The sequence below is a fragment of the Chinchilla lanigera genome, unplaced genomic scaffold, assembly GCF_000276665.1.
Source record: "Chinchilla lanigera isolate Chin_1 unplaced genomic scaffold, ChiLan1.0 scaffold00019, whole genome shotgun sequence".
NCBI lineage: Eukaryota > Metazoa > Chordata > Mammalia > Rodentia > Chinchillidae > Chinchilla > Chinchilla lanigera.
In genome coordinates this window covers 5237888-5259101 of record NW_004955420.1, presented here as the reverse complement: position 1 = coordinate 5259101, position 21214 = coordinate 5237888, and the positions used below count along the sequence as shown (strand labels likewise).

The window sequence follows — 21214 nt, the reverse complement described above, 5'->3', positions numbered from 1 at the left end:
TGTCTTAGAGAATGCTGCCTCATGAGTGTCAGATGGTCACACCCATGTATTTCTCACTATAGTGCGAGTATGGCAGACCCTCTGAGAGCTAAGGGTGTGGCCTGTGTTCTCTCAGCTGCTTGTCCAGATGCCTAGAACTCAGGCTGTTACAGACCTTGGAGACTGAAAGCCTCCCCACCCACACATGCACAGTAGACCTGTGGTACAGTGGTCAAGCCGCTTCTCCTGGAAACCAGTCATATAAATGTATGCCTCAAACGTTAATTAGACTTTATTTCCACAAGGCTTACTTTCATCTTAATGGAGCAACTGTATTTTAAGAATTTGGACCTCACTCCGCTATGTATTTAATGTGCCTTTATCTATGGAGTGTTTTATTTTTTTTCTGTGAGATTTGTTCACTTTATTCTTTCCTCCTGTAAGCCCTGTGAATTGAAGAAATTCTTTTCATGTGGCACGAGACAGTGTGATTTGTGAAATCATACTTCACTCATCTCGTTTCCATCATGTGAAACACAACTTTGCAACCCTCTGAGACTGAAGTTCCCGGCAACCGCACACATCTGGCAGAGACGAGGCAGGTAAAAGGAAGGCAGAGTCTGTTTGTCTGATGTGTTTGCTACTACAGAACTGTCATGGAGGTGATGCATCTGTGAGATATGGTACCAAGCTTGTGAGTTTCAAGAGGTAGAATGATTCATTCCATTTCCCCGTGTGACATGGTTGAGACAGTATGGTTCAAAAGCCAACAACCGTGACAGTGGCTTTAAACTAGAAATATCTTCATAAAATTCTGTGATAGTGGCATTTATAATATTAGCTTCTTGACCCTAAAGCTTTCTAGTTCAAAAAAGGGCAAAGGTTTGTACAACTGCATATATAATAGCATTGTTAACAATAAAAACCTTGAGATGTATATAAATGTTAAGAAAGAAAACTGTGATAAAGGGGTTGTTACAGTTGCATGTATATGAATATATTCATTAAATGAACATATTTATTTTAAAAAATCAAACCTACAGATCTGTGAGTATATTACCATGAATCTCATAAGTTTTTAACATGTACTTCACCAATCTACCAATAATACATTTTTAAGTGATGAAGTATTTATAGTATATTGAAAAGAAAAAAACCAGAGATAACATTTCCATTTTTGTAACAATATTTGTCTGTATAACACAAAGAAAATTGTTCTCAGAGATGATTTCTGAATAGTAAAATTATAAGTAATCAATTATGCATTTATTTTGCTCATAAGTTTACAATTTTTCTACAAAGAGCACAATAAAATAATACAAGGAAACATAACAGTTCTCTGGGAACTGCTTTTAATGTACAAGTCCTTTTATCTAAATTTTTTTTAAAAATTCTTATTTTTAAGATAAAATTAAAATATCAATCATAGCTGTCAGTCTTTACCAAACTAGAGCAACATCCCACCTGATTTAGGGATTATGCAATAACTCATTACTTTGCCAGCCTATGATTACCTACTGAATGTTATTGAAACCTGCTTATTGAATATTGTCTGTGTATAACTAGAAAAAATACTATTTTATTTTGTAGCTCAGTGAATTTCACATAAAATGCAGTTGATTAATACCCTTCATTTTAGTTCCAAAATGTTCAAAGTAAATAATTCTAGATTATTTGAAAAGAAAAAGGGTGCTATGGAGCAAGGTGCTTCTTTGACACTGTCATCCTAAAATAGATTTTTCTCTATAAACCTCTCTATACTAATGTCTATTTCAGTCTTAGCTGCTACCATCTTAATCTTTCCTGAGTTATCACTGATTACTACAGATAAATGAGTTACAGCTGCTTCATGGGGAGATGGCTATCAAAGATAAATCTCCACAGCTAACCCCCACGTTTGTGGTGTTATACAGCCTCAGAAAAGAGTTGTAAACACCAATGCTCAGTGTAAACCTTTCATAGTCCCTTGTAGTTCAAAAACTGTTATCATATACGGTTTATAGATTTAGAGACAAAATTTGTAGAGGCATGATATAGAAAGTAGTAAACAAGCAAACAATTAGCCCTATAATCAACAGATCCTAAAACCAGTTTTCAGATTCTATTGTATATTGCACAAACTAAGCAAACAAATAAGCAAATACAAGTGAACAAAAGATGAATTCATGACTGAATTGCCATATCAATAAATATTAGCTAAAGCATTCATCCATAAAAATGTTTAATCTCTCCTCACAACATCTACATGTTGTTTGAGCAGTTAAAACACTTATTATATGAGACTTTTTCCGGTGGTTGAATTGAAATTGTTTCTCTCAACCTTAGAGGCATAGAAAAAATTGCTATCATGGACCTGAGAAGAATTGTTTATTCTGGGTTAAAATAATGTAATGTTCTGCTGTTCAATTTCTTTTATCATCTTCACATTAATATTACAATTTTGCAGCTATAAATTTTAGGAGGCAGTAGCAAACCTGGAAGGATTAGTGTCACATTTGAGGACACTTAAGGCTGTAAATTTGCAGGTGAAATTCCAGATCAAAGGGAAGGAATAATCAATGCCTTCAAGTCTTATCAGCAGTATATATTGAATTGTATGTCTGAAAAAGTTAATCTGCACTAAAAAATGTTAAGTTGTAGATTTTGTCATTTGGAGAAATTTATTTGCAAAATGAAGGTATCGGACACCTGCTTACGTTCTTGTCAAGATTCTAACTTTAATGTGCAATTGAGTTAGTTTAAGGAAGCATCTCTATTGCCACTTTTACAAGATACCTGAAGCAAAATACTCCAGAGCAAACTTGGAGAAAGTTATATGCTCTATTTACATATAGAATGTTATGATTGAGAGCATCATGCTGATGGCTCTAGTTTATATACCTTTTGCAACTCATACTGGGAAAAACAGGTTTAAAACAAGTTTATTTGTGCATATATTTGTTTAATAATTTGTTTTACATTATTAATGATGTCCTTTTTATTCAGTAAACTAAATTATTGTGTTAGAAAACCAAACCAAGCACAACATCATTCAAATCATTCAAATACAAAAGTCTTGGTCAAGACAGCACTTAAGAAAGACAAGAATAACTCAGGAGACATGATTTATTGTACTTATCAAAGTACATGGAAACATATGCTAAAACTATTTCAGTACTCATGCTTAAAAGTACTTATTATTAGCATAAGTTGTCTGCTTTAATTCATTACTTATAAAATATTACAAAACAATTATATGGTATGAGGGCAAAGCATTACTGATAACATGAATTGTAGGTTTTTAAAATCCCTAGAAGCATAAGATTGGGTCCAGCAAATGCTTCCCTTATTTTTCTACTGCAAATTTATACTTTATCATTGGAGTAGCCATTTATGTGTCTCAGTACCTTTCCCTGAGTGATACAGGAAGCAAACTATCTGTTTACCCACTTCTCCTGCTGAACGGCAGGGTGCAAAACTGGCAATTCTCTGTGTAACTGTTTTTGTCTACGTTCACCTGAGCATCACAGAGGATTCATTAGACCTGCCCCATTCCAGGATTTGCTCAAAAACATTTTCTTTTGATTTTTCTGGTAGAAGTACTCCAATTAAGTACAATTACTCATGAAAAAACAGATTTGCAAATTTTGGAGGTCAAAAGTTAATCATTAGATTATGCATGCATGGATGATGAAGATGAGCCTCTATAGTAAAGTACATGCTTTCATAACAGAAGAGTGGTGCAGGTGTATGGTGATGATGATGATGATGATGATGACTTTGATGTTGGCCAGGTGAGCCAAAGTTCTTGTGACAGTGAAATGGAGTAAGATTCGACTAATAGAAACACAGGGAACACAGTTCTCTTTGATCCAGACGATGAAGAAAACAGCAATGTAAGTACTTGATTAGTCAAAATGTTGCAAAAACAGCCATGCAACCAAACGGAAGGATCCCATTGTTAGAACTAGGTCTGTAAATATAATGAGGATTTTGGCAGGGGTGAAACCTACTGGACAGAATGCCAGAACTGCCATTCATTGTTGGAAACTGTAATAGACAAAATGCTACAAGAGGCTGTGAAATACCAAGGCTCAAATGCAAGTAAAATATTCAGTATGCAACAAGAGCCACATTAAAAATGTATTAATTATGACACCTCATTAGCTGAACTAAAAGCATTCATAGATCTGCTGTAATTAGCAGGGATTTCTCTTAGTAATCACAGGAATGTAAAAGACTTATTGAAAAACAACGGGTGAGCCAGGTGTGGTGGCGCACACCTGTAATCCCAGCACTCAGAAGGCTGAGGCAATTCCAAGTTCAAGACCAGCCTGGGCTACAAAGTGAGTTCAAGACCAGTCTGAACTACACAGTGAGACCTTGTCTAAAAGACAAAAACAAAAAATGGGTCAAAATATGGCATAAAAATTTATGCCTCTGTAGATGCAGAGACTTATTATGCTTTCAATTTAGACATTTATCCTGGAACTCAGCTATCAGGTCCTTATTCACATAATAATTAACTGACTGATGTTGTGAACAGACTAATCTAAGGAAAGTAATATTCAACAATTGATTTATCAGTTTCCAATTGCTGTTACATTTGCCAACAGAGCACAAGTTGATAATTCAGGAACTGTATGCAGGAACAAAGCAAAAATTCCAAATGAAATGTTTGCAATTTTAAAACAGAATTGTATAGTACAATATTTGGATTTCAGGAAAGTGTAACATTGGCCTCATATATGGCAAAGAAAAATAATCTGGTATTGCTGATGTCAACATTTTGCTATGATGGAAATTTTTTTTTTTTTTTTGGTTTTTTGTTTTTTCTCCGGTACCGGGAACCGAACTCACGACCTTGTGCTTGCCAGGCAGGTGCTTTGCCGCTGAGCTAAATCCCCAGCCACACTATGATGGAAATTTTGATATGAAAACCTTGATAAAACAGAACCTTGAGACGGAACTCTTCTATAACAAGACCAAAGGTGGAGTCAATGTTGCTGATGAGTTATGCAGCAACTACAATGCCTCTTGAAACACAATGCATTGGCCAGTGGTTGTGTTTTCCTTGGTTGTGTTTTACAATGATTGTGTTTTACTTGATGTTAAAAATGTATAGCATAAATAGTTTGATAGTTTACAAAGAAAAGTGCAAAATATCACAGAGAAATTTTTAGAGGATTGGGTCTGGAACTCAGAAGAGATCACGTACAGCAGAGAAAAGAAAAATGTTTCTGCACAGGCAACCATGCAAATGTATTGTGGAAGAGACTGGTGAGCTGACAAGTGAATAGACAGGTGCAGCGTCCCAAAGACAAGCTATGATAAAAAGAAAACCAAGATGTCAGCTGTGCCCTACAAGAAAGTATAGGAAAACAAAACACACATGCTACCAGTGAAAATGATGCCTTTGTATGGAACATGCAATTTTCATATGTGAAGACTGCCTTGGGGATGGTGGTTGAAACAAATATCACCATATTTTGCGGTACAATTCTACGGGTACTTTCACAGCAGTTCATGTAGGAATTTATCACCGATGTTGTCTCTTAGGTTTTGTAAGCAAGTAAATAGCTGATGTGAAAACGTTGATGTCTATTCTAAATGCACAGTAGATATTAAAAATTTAATACTTTATTTTACTGATATTTTATGTTCCTGTTAATTACACACTATATAATATGATCAGAACCTCCTGATAAAACAACACAACCACATAGATGTCAAGGAAGTCCTACAATAAGGGCAGGAAAGCAAAACACACTTGCTACCTGTATAAGTGATGCATGTGTATGGAACGTGCTGCTGTCATGTGTGCACACTGCCCAAGGTGTGATAATTGAAGTAAAGATTATTTGTTTTGTAAAGTGCTCTTGGAATTTTCACTGTAGTTCATATAAGTATTTGTGTGGTTCTCTTCTAGACTTAGTACACCAAAACACAGTTGATGTTGAAAATGTTGATCCTTTTTTCTGAATACTAAATAATCATTAAAAATTCAATACTTTATTTTTGTGATGTTTTCCTGCTAAGTACTCATTGCTTAATATAATAAAACTCATAAAATTAAAATTAATTATTCATCAATGGAAATATTCTAAAGAATAAATGTGGACCTGACAGACCCATGTTGATGCACTTTCAGTATGAAATTAGTGTTATGCTTCAGATTAACTAAAAACCTGTAAGACTTGATTGATATTCAGGTGTGACAAAAAGCTTGATGATTCTTACATTTCAGTTTCTTACATGTAAAAGTGTACTGAACTTCATTAATGACACTACATAGATTAAAATTTTATCTAATCTGACAACATTTTGATTTACTTCCTCTTCAGCATAAATGCCCATTCTTCCAAATTCAGTAGAGGTCAAGGTCCAAAATAACAATCAAAAAGATATAGACAAAAAGCATTTGAGCTAAAGCCATTTTAACAATATAATACTGATTATGAGTTTATGAAGAAGTCAAGCTAAACTTGTTAATAACGCAGATTGTTGCTTTTCTGTTTGGCTATGTAACCCAAATATTTAGATCAGAGTTTGAACCAAAAACTCACTAAGACTTCCCTTGATATCTAGATTTAAATAAAATGGGATTTACATATTGTCAGTGTATACTGAGCAGAAAACCTTGTAAAACAGTAATAAACGGGAAGGATTGTTTGTTTTAATGCAAAGCAGAGTCTTGTAAACCTAGAAGATAGATAAACCTGCCAATAGAATTGCAGTTTTAAATGTAAGACTTTATTGAAGTGGTAAATTAGTGTAAAGAAAGGTTTTAAATCAGTTTATTACTCTTTATGGTTACTTCCGTTGACTTGTAGCAGAAGTAGCAGAAGAAAGATAAGTAAAACACACTGAAAAGTGTTAGTCTGCATGATAAATGTGAAGACCTTCATTAATAAACTGAAAAATAATACTCGAAACAAAACTTATATAATTTTTCATGGACGACAACTCAATAGAAGAACTTCTTAAACCTGATTCTACTTTATATTACACAATAAGCTGAATAGAAATTAATCTCTGTTCCAGTCCTTTCTCAAGAGCAGAGAGACAAAAAGAAAATTAGATTACCAGCTATTTTATTTCTATCACCATACCTTCTATAAGCTACCATTCTGTATCTTATTTAAAAATACCACTGGCATAGTGGTGCATGCCTGCAATCCCAACATGTGGGAGGCTGAGGCAGGATGATTGTTGTGAGCTTGATGCCAGTCTGGGGTACAAAGTGAGTTCAAAGCTAGCCTGCACTATATAGCAAGACCCTATCTCAAAAAAATACTAGAGATAAAATAAATGAGTTGTAAGGTTCAAAATAAAAGAATAGAATAAGCACAACACATGGGCTGCTCATCTCACAGGCTTTGCCTTGCTTCCTCTTCAGCCACCGTCTGTGACTGCATGTGGATGTGTTTCTTGATAATACACACACACACACACACACACACACACACACACAGAGTCTCTTAAAGTGTATAGGAAACATCAGCTTGCATTTTGTAAGCTTCTTATAGGATTGCAAATTTTGTGTCCTGTGTATTGTACAATGTTCTCAGAACGAAGTCAGGTTGATGTATAGACTCATTTCTCAGATCCTGCCTCATAAAGAAATTGGCCCTACGTCTCACCTCAAGGAAATATCGATTTATTTAGCATAGAGCTTGTTTCAAAAACTCTATGCTATGACAAGTTGTAATTGAGATATGATGACAACAAAGCTTAGTTGTTTTTACTATTCAAATGTATCTAAACATAAAATCAGAAAAAATTGTTAATGAATATCTATTACTCGTAAGTCAAGGTTTTAATTCTCATATATGTGAACAAAGTACCTTCTGGAGCTACAGTGTATTAAATGTTTTGTGTGAACTACTGGTGATCAGGTAGTCGGGAAGGACTTTAGTAGCTGCGTAGTTCAGGATGCAACTACACAAGTGGTGCAGCAGACGGATTACCTCTCGAGGAGGAAAGGAGCAGGTATACCACCGCATTCAACTTCAGGAGGAAAACAGAGAAACTGAAATGGACATTGGTATGGACATCTGATTTGCAAAGAAACATTGATTGTTCAATAAAATAGTTGTCTACATATTTGAAGCATTGAGATTTGAGAAAAACATTATTAAACTCCTTCAAGATTCAGAGTCCACACATGATTTCTATCACTGTCATATAATATAAATTTCTAAATTAAACCGATCACATGATTGATTTTCTGTAAATTCCAGTACAGCATATGTTACACTCCTTTATTTTAGCTATTTATGCATGTCTTAAGTTTATAGTAAAATCATATGCTCTGGGCAATAGAGACATTTCATCTTCTTATCACTTGTCCTACAGCCATGCTGCGCACAGTTTGGCTTCTCTGTGAATATCTATTACATAAGTGAGTTTTGAAACAGACCAGCAGTATTCAGAAGTAGTATTTTTAGTACAGTGCTGGGCTTAGCACTCTAAAGAAATTAGATGATCTGAAATACATGTTTTCTATTTTCTGGTAGGCAGTCCTGGCATATAAAAAATAAATCTGAAATTAAAAAATCTTACAAACCCGGAAAATATATTTGCCAGTTTTTAAAAGTTATTTTCTAACTCTCTATGCCCTGCACAGTTTTACAATATTGATGCAGTTGTTTTGTTTTCTTTCATAAGATTTACCAGCTTCTGGCAGGTGCTTCAAAACTAACATGCTAGTAGAATATGGTTAGATTGACTACTTTCATATGTACAAATGCTGCGGGCTTTCCCAAATAACCTCTTAGAAATTTCATCACTATTTACTCGAGACTTACAAAGCACTGACTAATATACACATGATCAAAGTCTGTTTTTTCTTAAGGCAAAATCAATACTTTCTGTGATCTACGAAAGACAACTGCAAAAACGAAGAATGACACAGCCATGTAGAAAGGCACAGTTGTGTTTGTGTTGCAGCCTAATGTTTAAAACTACTATTTGTGGAGCAAACTTAGTCTTTAATTGAAAAGTTATTTTGCATGAAGGAAGTTGTGTTTCATTAACTAAAGTCAGTGAACTGTGTATTTTTTATTGTACATTTTAAAGATGCTGTGGAAATTCATTTTTAAGAAAGAGCTCTTTTCCCTCAAGAAACTGGATAGTGCAGATCTCTCATTCCCTACACATTCAAAGGAACTGGGTTCTCCACTTATCTCTACAGATATCCCACAGTCCCCAGCAGGGCAAAAGAAAAAATTATATATAAAGTTTTTACATATTTGTGAGTGAGAAAAGTAGATAATGCTCCTTATTTCAATAATAGGTTAATTTAAATTCACTACGTTCTGTAATACAGAGAAGGAATAGTAAATACAGCTTAGAAAAGATTTCCATAAAAGTTACTAAAATGTGTTGCTACCATTACAAGAGTGAAAATTGAAGTCACTAGAAAAGATAGACTAGGAAAAGAATCACAATCTGTAACTGATAAAAAGAATTGTATTGAAAAAACATTTTTAAAGACTTTAAAAAATTGACAAGAAAAATGCAAACACCTCTTTAAAAAAAGGCATAAGCTTACACAGGTCCTATACAGAGAGAGACGCCAAGTGCCCAATGAGTACATGAGTATGTGAGAAAGTGATCAATGATATTAATCATTGAGGAAATTCAAGCTAGAACTTCAAAAGATGCTATCGTGAGAAGTGCTGCTGGTGACATGGAGCAGATAGCCCATTCATGCACAGCTGGTGGAAGCATAACTGGTACACCTACCTTAAACAATTCCTCTGACTATGTCTACAAAAGTTAAATGCATGTCTACAGTATGAAAAAGCAATTCCATTTCTTGACAAATACTCAAGAAGAATCAGTGCTCTCACAACCAACACACAGAAATAAACCCAGTTGTTAAATCTATTATAGCTAAAAGCTAAGAACATCTATCCAAATTCAAATGACCACCATTCACAGAAGAAAAATTAGGAAATTCTCACCTGAATTCCTTATATTGTCTATTTGAGATTTTATCATTTAATTAAAAAGCCAGTTTTTAATATTTTATTGGGTTTTTGTAAAATATTTTATACAATAGATGTATTTGTTTGTTGTACATAATGTGCACGTTGTTATTAGAAGCAAGGTAGAAAGATGTTTCTGATCTTCAAAAAGATTTTATTCTCTCCACTCGGTGATAGTGTTCAGTTTTAGTGTATTGCCTTCAGGATACTGTTTCCTCATTTTCAATGCTTTAAGTTCTCCTTCCATCAAAATCAAAGTTAGAATACCAAACTGGAGGGAGATCTTTAAATGTGTTGCATTCATCCCTGTCTAGCTTATGTTCTCAGTGATCTAGAAAATGTTGTACAACTACTGATACATGTAACAATCTGGGTGAGTTTTAAACATATTATATTGGGTACACAGGGGATACATACCCTGGGATTCCATTCCCTACCAACATTCAGAAAGAAAAAACTATAGGAGTAAAATTCAGACCAGTTGTTGCCATGACTGGGACCGAAGGGAGGAAATTATGAAACAGTTTTACATAATGGAAATGCTGTATACTTTGATTGGGATCCTACTTATGTGACTGTATCCATTTGTCAAATTTCATTATGCTGCACATTTAAAAAAGGAGATTTACTATGTACAAATTAAGCCTCAATACTTCCAGTCAATCTGACTTAAATAAGAAGCATACCACATCAGAGTTAGTTTGATGGACCTAATACAGTGGTGCTGCCATCTTGCTTCATTGGAATAATGGACTAGCAACACACTTCAAGCTAGTCCTTAAACTAGGGAAACTATTTCACCATTTTATTTCACATTAAGCTTGTAATATATTAAAACATCCTAGATCTGTCTAGGTTTCTAAGATAAAATACAGTGTTAGGCACTAATAATTTAAAGATTGCATTGCATGAGCATCACGAGATAGTTTGAACCTGCATTTTGTTATACAGAGTATCATATACTCCATGCAACTTTGAGTGACACATAATTTAGTCAATATGTTTTAAATAAAATCTTTTTCTGTGTAGAAAAATCATTTTTAAATTGTTTGTTTTATACTGCATGATATGACACATGTGACATATATATGCTCACCAGGGGCTGGAGACAATGATCCCCAGTGGTGACAGGACTATTTTCATAGTGACAAATAGCACCTTGCTTGTAGTGGAAGTCATAAAATTTATGTAGAAATAAAAGTATAATCTCTATTAATAAGCAAGAAAATGTTTGGCTAAAATCTTTTAATAAGGTGAGAAATGATTAAAATAACTCTATCAGACAGCAAAAATTACATGTTCTTTTCAAATTACTTATTGAAAAAGCATATGCTTTTCTTTTCCATAAATACTTTCACAAGTGATATTTTCACAAGTGATATGTTGTCATTATACTCTTGCCCTCAGGGCTTTCCAGTGGAATACAAAAGATAGAGGAGGTCCCAAATATACTCAAGACGTGAGTCAGGGGGAAGCAATATAGAAGTAATCAAATTTATCAGAAAATGTCATAATTGCAGAATGGAGTTGAGAGATAAATTCAAGTTTTAAAAATTGTACTTTTACTCACATTTTATATAATAGCATAATTCATGACTTTTTAAGAATATAATCATAAAAGAATAGCAAGTAAAGCATTCCAAACATATCAATTTAAGGGATATTGACAAAAGGAAAGAAAGGAAGAGTAAATCCTTTAAACACTGTTGATCAATTTATATGTGCCTGAAAAGAAATGAAAGTATCAAGAAATACAAAATTATGGGCAAAAGTTTAATCACTTTCCACAAAAACAGTTCATCTTACCTCTACTACCAGTTGCTGAAGAGATGGTGATGCCACAGGGTGAAGGCTTGAGTTGCCCCTTATGGGGCTGTGGAGACTAACATAAGCCACAACATTTTTTTGCAGAATCTTCTTGAAATCCTGAAATCCAGAAAAATAAATAAATAAAAAGGGATCTATTTCTAGCATAAACAAAAGTAACATATTCTACTTTGTTAGTTATATGCCGGGTGATAAACCCTTCGTATTTAAAACTATTACATTGCTTAAGAGCTTTTTAAAGAAGCAGGTCCATACAACTTAAGAAAGAGTGTTAGAGGAGGATTTTAAACGATGATCAAGAGTTAGATGTAACAAACAATAAAATACTTTAAAATATGTTTCTGACAAAAAAACAGAGAAAATATTCCTGAACATTAACACAGTATTGGACTCAACTACAGAATCCAGAATGGATATTTGCTCCAGTGATAGTAGTTAATTTTGTAGTCATTGAATTAAAGAACAAACATGGATGAAACTACTTCAGTGATTCCTAACATGAATCTTTCCCTGTGAAGTACTGAGCCAAGTTTTTGCAAAAAGTAACTCATTATTCTGAGATAAATTAAGCAGAATATGATTTGTCCCTACAAATATTGTTATCTGAAAGGAAACCTGCTGCAAACTAGAGTTTTAGCTCAATGGTAAAATACTTGCTTAGCATGCACAAGGCACTGGGATCTATAACAGGTACCATAAAATAAAATAAAACAAAAAACAAAAACCCTGATGCATTTTGTGCACATTAATGGCATGAAATGATTGATTCAGTAGGTAGTTTTCCACTGTCTCCTAACCCTAACTCTGAAAACTCAAAAGACTACTGATCCTATCATAAGGTACCACTAAGGGGTCCGTCTATTATTTTCTTGCTTTTTTTTCACATATATTTAATGAGTATTATTATGTGGAAGTTCTACACAACCCTAAAACTTATGCCATGTCTTGGGAAAGTATCTTACTTTTTCTAGCACTGTGAGGTTAAAGATCATAAGGATTTATATAAGTAGCAAATCAATAAATTTATTTCAATTTTTATGTTAAAAATTTAGCCTATTCTTGTTAAGTGAGGTAAAAAGACAATTATTTGAAACTGAAATTACTTTAAATGAATAGAAAAATACATTTAAACTTTACCAATTTAGCTATGATGTAGTTCAAAATTATTTATTGCTACTTAAATGTGATAAAATGATTTCTATTTACACAACTATGTAGACACTGTGCATATGTTAGCTCACATAATTCTCCTGAGAATATTGTTGTTTGAGGAATCCAATATTAGAGAAACAAACTTTGGCTAGGATCATGTTTTATTGTAAAAAGGATCTGAACCTTGATTTATTTTACTCTAAAATCTGTATTATTTCCAAAATAGCCTGTAAAAAGCAAAGCTTCTTCAAACAGGCAAAGGTACTTTAAAAAAAAATGAGTAAAATGGTACGATTTTCCTCAAGGATCAAGATTAGTATTGAGTCAATTCCCTAATAATTCTATCACTATAAATCCCATTTTTAAGTTTATTGACCAACGTCATGTAATCTTCTTAACTACAACACTGGGTTGCCAGGCGTTTCTGTGGCAGCAAAATTAAACCAGGTGAATATCATGTCAGTAGGTCTTTCCTGCCTCACCTTCACCAGGGAACATATTTAGAGCTTAAAGTGGTTTCAATATAAAAGAAAATGTTTCATTCTCTAAAGAAAAAGACTGGATAAGAATAACTAGAATGGTACAAGTAGCAGTTCTCTAGAGTTTTTTCTTCAGCTGGACAGTTATAAAATCCCTTCATGAGCTGTACTAAAGAAGTTTCCTGATATGCACTAAATTGTAAAAATATACTTTCTCAAGCAATAATGAAATCTGTATGTTATTCAGTTTTCATTATTTATTTGCTTCTGTCCACCTAGTCATGTGAAAAGCCAAAAGTTGGCTAAATGTATGATCATATGTATGTTAGTATTCAAAGACAGTGGTCCATACATTTTTGAATAGAAAGAGCATCGCTAACAAACATTTTTCCCTCTGTGGAGTTCCACACTATAATACTTTTATATTTCATGTATAATGATTGAGAAAATATAACATTACAAAAAATACAACAATTTACTAAAACTTAAAAATGACTTCATCAATGGGGCCTAATGGCATACAGCTGTAATCCCAGCTATGACAGAGGCTGAGGCAGAGGGCCTCAAACTGGTATTTCGCCTATACACGTTGGGTAAATCCTTCCTCAAAATAAAAAAAAGAAAAAGATTGGAGATACAGCTCAGTGGCACAGATGCCCTGGGTTTAATCTGTATGAGAAAACAAATGAAATTTATATTTCACTGACAAAAATTTAAGTACTCAATTGAAAAAAATAATTGCTCACATATGCGCAAGTTCACCTGGGTTCAATTTACAGGTTATTAAGCTTGCAATACAAATAAATTAAAGGACTTTCTGCAATATAACTCTCTCTGTATTGGGGCTCAGTATATTTAAGTTAGGGAGCTAACTTAAATAATGTTAGACAAGCCTATTTTGAAAATGTAATTTAGAAATATGCATATCAAATTAGAATTAACATAAATAATAAAAATTATTACTTATCTAGAAGATTAATGAAATCTTTAGAGTTTGAAAAGACTCCAAATTTTTCTTAATTTTTTATTTTTAGTTTTTAAATTTATTTTAAAAATAGAAGAAGAAAAACATAAACATTTACAAAGCAGCATGAGAAAAATACAAGCAATACTGAATGGCAGACAAAGTGGTAGGAAATTAACAATGGTTGTTGTATTATGTATTGATATCTTCAAAATGGTTTCTCAGGAAAACAGAGATATGCAAGATTGATCAAATAAGTAATCATTAACTGTTCCTTTCAGTAAAGCGATAGACGTCACTAGTACAGTATGTTAGCTATCCTGTATATACATACATACATAATTTCCCTTTCTTTCTTTTCTCTTTTCCCTCATCCCAGTTGCTCTTTACTTTTGAGCATTTTCCTTTCATTTCACAATGTCTTTCATACCTCCTAATTTTCATTCACTCTTTCATGTTCTTCCCTAGTGAGCCAATACGTTGCTTACACATGGAGGTCTGGTTTATTTCACTTATGAGTATGGTCTCTAGTTGTGATTACTTACCTGTAAAAGTCTAGAGTTTATCTTTCTTTGTAGCTGAACAATATTCCGTTATATAAAAGTACCACAATTTTCTTTTTCATTCCTTAGTGGATGGACATTTAGGTTGCTTCCACAGTTTAGCAATTACAAATTACACTGCTATAAACATGGGTGCACATATATCGCCGTGATATGATGTTTTCAGATCTTCTGGGAAAATAGCCAGAAGGGCAATAGCTGGCTTGAATGGGACTTCTAGATCTAGTTTTCTAAGGAATCTCCAAACTGATTTCTACAGTGGTTTCACCAGTCTGCATTCCCACCAGCTGTGGAGAAGTGTTCCTATTTCTCCACAGCCTTGCCAGCATTTGTTATTGGTTGATTTCTTAATGCTAGCCATTCTTCCTGAGGTGAGATGAAATCTCAGTGTTGTTTTAATTTGCATTTCTCAAATGACTAATGATGTTGAACATTTTCTCATGTATTTACTTGCCATTTGTATTTCTTTATTTGAGAAGTATGTGTTCATCTCAGATGCCCATTTTTGGATTGGGTCTTTGAATTTGGGGGAGAGGCTGATGTTTTTTAATTCTTTATATGTTCTAGATAGAAGACCTTTGTCTGAGGGACAGTCAGCTAAAATTTTTCCCAATTTATGGGTTTTATTTTTATTCTGCTGATAATTTCTTTAGATGTGCAGAAACTTTTCAGTAGGATGAGATCCCAGTTGTTAATTCTTTCAAGTGTTTCACATGTGGTTTGGTTTTTGTTCATGAACTCTCTGCCTACCCCTATGTCTTCTATTTTTATCTACTTTCTCTTCCAGTAGATTTAGTGTTTCTGTTTTAATATTGAGATCTGTGAACCATTTTGACTTGAGTTTGGTGCATGGTGATAGACTTGGGTCTATTTTCAGTCTTTGGCAGGAGGCAAGCCAATTTTTCCAGCACCATTTATTAAAGAGGCTATCATTCTTCCAATGAGTGTGTTTGGCCCCTTTGTCAAAGATGAGGTGGCTGAGTGTACTAGAGGTTATGTCTGTTTCTTCCAGTCTGTTCCATTGATCTTCTGGTCCATTTTTCAGGCAGTACCATGTTGATTTTATTACTGTGGCTTTGTAGTATAATTTCTGGTCAGAGATTGTGATTCCACCTGACTTGTCTTTGTTGCCCAGGATTGCTTTTGCTATTCTGGGTCTCTTCTTGTTCTAGATGAATTTAAGGAGTGTTTTCCCTAGATCTGTAAGGTATGCTAATAGTAGTTTAATGGGAATTGCATTGAATCTGTACAACAATTTTGGTAGTATGGCCATTTTCACATTTTTATAATTAAATGAAAATTGCAATGCTTCTGTTCTTTCTGATTTATTTAAAACAGTCCAAATCACAAACAAATTTCCTAAATTGCTCATAAATTTTGTTCCTGACTGTAAAAGTAAGTAATGTGTAGTAAAAGTTTGAGAGGATAGTTGAGCTGGTATATTGTCCATCTTACTTAGAAATTTGGCAATCTAGAAAGGTTCTTAAAGCAATGAAATTTCTGCATTTGAAATAATTCTTTCAAATATGGAACATTCATATTACTGATTTGCACATAGGAAAAGCATTTCAATTTGTAGTTTGTTAATCTTGCTAAACTTTATGCTATAAAACTTTTCTCATCATTACAACTTTTTCTTCCCATCAAACTGAAGTAAAAAAAATTCAGAATTTTCTTTCCATAATTTCTGGTACTTTCTTTGATATGCAACAGACTGTTATCTTTTTTTAAGTGCTTAAGTAAAAAACATAACAAGAGGATTTCCTCCTATATAGAACATTTTCTACTCAAAACTGAGATACTAAACAAATAAGGAAATCAAATGGTTTCCTCATTTAAATTGTGTAGATTTATTCAGTCCATATCTGCCCATTATATCTCCTTTTTTAAAAAAAATCATGGGCAATATCTAGAGTTTTATTATATTTTCACTGTTGTTAATGCAACATCAACCAAATTATCAGTTATTTTGTTACATTAAAAATTGGTATCTCTGGTATACAGACATATCAGAAGTATTTGAAACTTAAACACTTCAGTTGTGTTCTAAACATCCCCAACTGCTAGGTCTACTTCATTAATGCTTCCTATGGTGATTAGGTAAGTAGGGAGGTAAGCAGGGAGGAAGGAGGAGATAGGGAGTAGGAGTTATGCACAGGAGAGAGGAAAGGCAGGAATGAAAGCGATCTCTATCTGAACCTACTCTCCATACTGTAGAGAAAATATATAATACTTAAGTTAATAAATAACCTAGATTGTTTCCTAACTCCAGATAACTCCTAGAAAGTATTTTTAATGTAATAATTTCCATGAACCCATCTCTTCTTTTCCAATGGCCTTTGAGCTGTCCTTTATGGATAAATACAATAATGAAGTGACCTGTTGGGTAGTGTTGGAGCTCCGGGTCTATGGCAATAGGAATAAGGTTAGGTGCAGGCCATACACAATTTACTCTGGTGTAGCTCTGCTTCCACCTCTTGTTTACAAGTGATCTCAGCAAAGTAGCAGGTATTACAACCTTAGTTGAAAAGCACATCATTGTCTTTGGCTTTAAAAAATTTTACACTGTTTACTTAGTACAAAAAGGAAAAGAAGAGAAAAGCAAAGAGAAGAAAAAAAAAGAAAAGAAAAGAAAAGAAAAGAAAAGAAAAGAAAAGAAAAGAAAAGAAAAGAAAAATGAACTCATGGTTAACAATTATTTTACCTGTCCCCACTCATACGAGCCAACATTGCCCAGAGTTGTTCCTCCCCATGAGCAGAAAACTATGGTGCGGTCTGGCCTCCATCCCTTCTTTACTCTTAACATCAAAGCTCGGATAAAAGCCGTGATTACTGCTGTACTGCTGGCCCATTCTTGTCCATTATAACTATATACAGCACGATGGTGGCTACCAACTATAATATATCGGTCTGGAACAGAAGAAAACGAGAGCCATTAAAAAAATATAAACCTTAACAATACATTTAATGACATTTACATAGCCCTATTGCATGAATAAGCAACAATTAAGCAAAATTGCTCTAATAATTAAGACTACTTTAACATTTTTCACCCACTGCCTTGGTTCACACATCTGTGTATATCAAAGCAGAGGCAGCTGTTAAAACCAATTATGAATCCAAAGCTTAGATCCATATTACTGTCCTTGCAACATGAATATTAATTAATGAAGTATACAAATATGTCACATTGAAAACCTTATCTAACATTTTTCCAGAATCATAGTGGGAAGTGCCCTGTAAACAATGTGTGTATGCTCTGTAAATATTAATGAACTATTAATACACTTGAGGAAGCAGCAATACAGTAGCTGTAAATATTCAAAATGTTATAGTCTTGTACAGATTTTGTAATAAACGAAATGTTCAGGGAATTAATTACAGGTTCCAACTGCTAGTTTTGTCCTTCATTCTTTGAAAAAAAAAAATCCACCAACATCAAAAGTTATTTAATGACTGCAACATTTGCCTCTCAAATATTTTATTTCATATAATCATTCAAAATTAATTACATAAGCTACTAGAAATGTTCTCATAATACATATATGTTGGCTGTTCACTGTATGTCATCACTTATTGTCAGCAATAAGGGAGCTAAAAACGTACCCCTAGAGAGTCCTCTGATTATGTCAGCCAGTGCTATTAATATTAACAACACAACTAAATTCATTTGCCAGAGGAGCTGTACACATGTGTAGAAAACAGTTTCTTCATTATCATTTCATAAGATGCTTCCTAACTTGATAGCTAAATATACAGACCATGAAGAGAACCAGTTTGCATTGGGATCTGGGCTTTACAACTCACCAGTAGGCTCCACACCTGGGCTGAACAAATAAATCAGCCCTCAAGCTCATGACATGAAAAAGCTGCTATGAAAAAGGTGATAGTGTGAAGCTATTTTAGCTTTTCACATTGATTTTGGAACCATCAATGGGCTTGATGTCACTATTTTATGAAGCTTAATTAATGGTTTACACAAAGGACCTAGAAAGGTTGACAACCTGGGAAGTCATTTATTTATCTCTCAGGAATACTAGAAAGTTCTATTTCAGATTGCCCACTTTCTAAATAAATCATATCCAGCAAACAATATTGACTGATGATTGCTTCAATTTTCAATCCTTAAATGTATAAAATCACGTGAATAAAAAAAATTCAAGAATTCCAGAAAAATTTGAGGTTTGCATAATATACACTAAAATAGTAATTGTAAAATTGTTTTCTTTAACATTTTTTGATAGATTAAATTTTACTTACCCTAAAACTAGTATGATGTACCACTGGGTTTGCCAGTCATGAGTTGCAAATGAAAAAATGATAAATATTCCAATGATTCAAAATTCTTACAATGGAAATTTGCCAAAACTGTTGAAGCACACAGTGAACATTTCAAATTTATTTGTATCTTGTATTTAAAGATACTATAATCTGAGGTTGTTCAATATTGCTACTACAAGGACATCAAAAAGAATACATATTTTTCATTAATTTTTTTAGAGTTAGCTACAAGAAATGGGGAGGATATATAACTTGATTTCAGAATGCCTTGGGTTTTCAATTAGGTCAATTTGACTAATGCCATGAAAAGAATAATTCTTCAAGGAGAACTTGAATAAATATCTGATCCACATCAACAGAAATGGCACCAGTGTAGTAAAACAATTTTTCACTCTACACCGTAAGAGGCACGTAGGAGAGTGATGTGTGATTCGGTCTTACAGTGTATATGGAGGTATTGATACTAGTCTCTTAATTAACACTTGTGTCAGTTATTTTTTACCTTTTTGGGCTATGTAGTATAATCTGATAAATTTCTAGGGAGACTTAAAAAGTATAAAATTATTTAAAATCTAGCTAGGTGATTATTTCCATAAGCACCGTCAGAGCAGTCAGTGAAGCAAGGATATTAATTAATATTTTAAAATTATATTTGGAGACAAAAGTTTTTATTTTTTAGAAAATCACATCATTAAAAATAAAGTCTTTTCTTTGTAAAATCAGTTTTCTTGTTTACATTTCCACCAACAAGGTAGAAGAATTTCTTTTTCCCTGTACCTCTACAGCATTTGTTACTACTGTATTGGATTTCTTGATGGTGACCTTTCTTCCAGCAGTAAGATGGAATCACAGTGTTGCTTTCATTTGCATTCCACTAATGGCCGGAGATGTTGAACATTTTCTCAAGTATTCATTGACCATCTGTACTTCTTCTGAGACATATCTATTCTTTTTCTTTTTCTTATTTTTTTTTTGGTACTGAGAACTGAACTCATGACCTTGTGCTTGCCAGGCAGGTGCTGCATGGCTGAGCTATGTCTCTGGCCCTTGTCTATTTTTTTCAGTGGCCCATTTTTTGGGGTATTTGATATGGGATGTCTAATTTTTTGGGTTCTGTATATATTCTAGATATTAGTCCTATTAGTCCTCTGTCCAATGAACAGGTGGAGAAATTCTCTTTCCTTCTTTTCTTTCTTTCTCTTTCTTTTCTTTTCTTTCTTTCTTTCTTTCTTTCTTTCTTTCTTTCTTTCTTTCTTTCTTTCTTTCCTTCCTTCCTTCCTTCCTTCCTTCAATCCTTCCTTCTTTCCTTCCCTCCTTTCTTTCTTTCTTTCTTTCTTTCTTTCTTTCTTTCTTTCTTTCTTTCTTTCTTTCCTTCTTTTTCTCTTTTTTTTGTGGTACTGAAGACCAAAAGATAAAATCCAGGACCTTGTGCAAGGCAAGAACTCTATCACTGAGCCACATCCCTAGCCCCAATTTTTCCTATTTTAATAAAAATCCCAGTGATGTTACAGTAAATCAAAGAAAACAATAATGAAATATGGCTTTTGTAGCACATGTCAGTTTAATAAACCTACAGTTTCTTGTCTCATTGTTCCCAAAACTTTCTCTTCTAAAGTTTGTTTTTGAAGAGATAACAATAAGAAAGAAAATAAAAACATACTTTCTTAGTTTTATATTGCTTAATTCTTAAAACAGCATGAACATTTGTTACACCTAAAGTAAGGTATTTAACTATGTTATTAGATTAATGCAGAACATTTGTTGGTGAAGTCTGACATAACGTCTAGATTATAAATATCTAAGCCTACTTACCTGGAGATGCCAAGCCCTTTACATATCCAATGACATTTGTAACTGTTTGAAATTTTGTGACTGTCTGAATTTTCATGCTGACAATTCTTATTTCTGAAAAACAATAAGGATGTTTATCTATATTGGTGGGTTTTTCTTAAAATACTAAAAATTATTTTTTTTCCAATATCACCAGCAAAAGAA

At 33.5% G+C, this 21214-nt stretch overlaps 1 protein-coding gene across 2 annotated transcripts in view; it reads right to left on the bottom strand.

The window, feature by feature from the left end:
- The window catches only part of Naaladl2 (N-acetylated alpha-linked acidic dipeptidase-like 2), a gene marked incomplete in the record, with an annotated part of 1228826 nt that overhangs the window by 295055 nt on the left and 912557 nt on the right, over window positions 1–21214 (bottom strand). For both annotated transcript variants that reach the window (XM_005383020.2, XM_013513456.1), the window contains 3 exon segments: window positions 11760–11879; window positions 17643–17848; window positions 21032–21124. In XM_005383020.2, coding sequence (XP_005383077.2) covers window positions 11760–11879; window positions 17643–17848; window positions 21032–21124 — 419 coding nt within the window.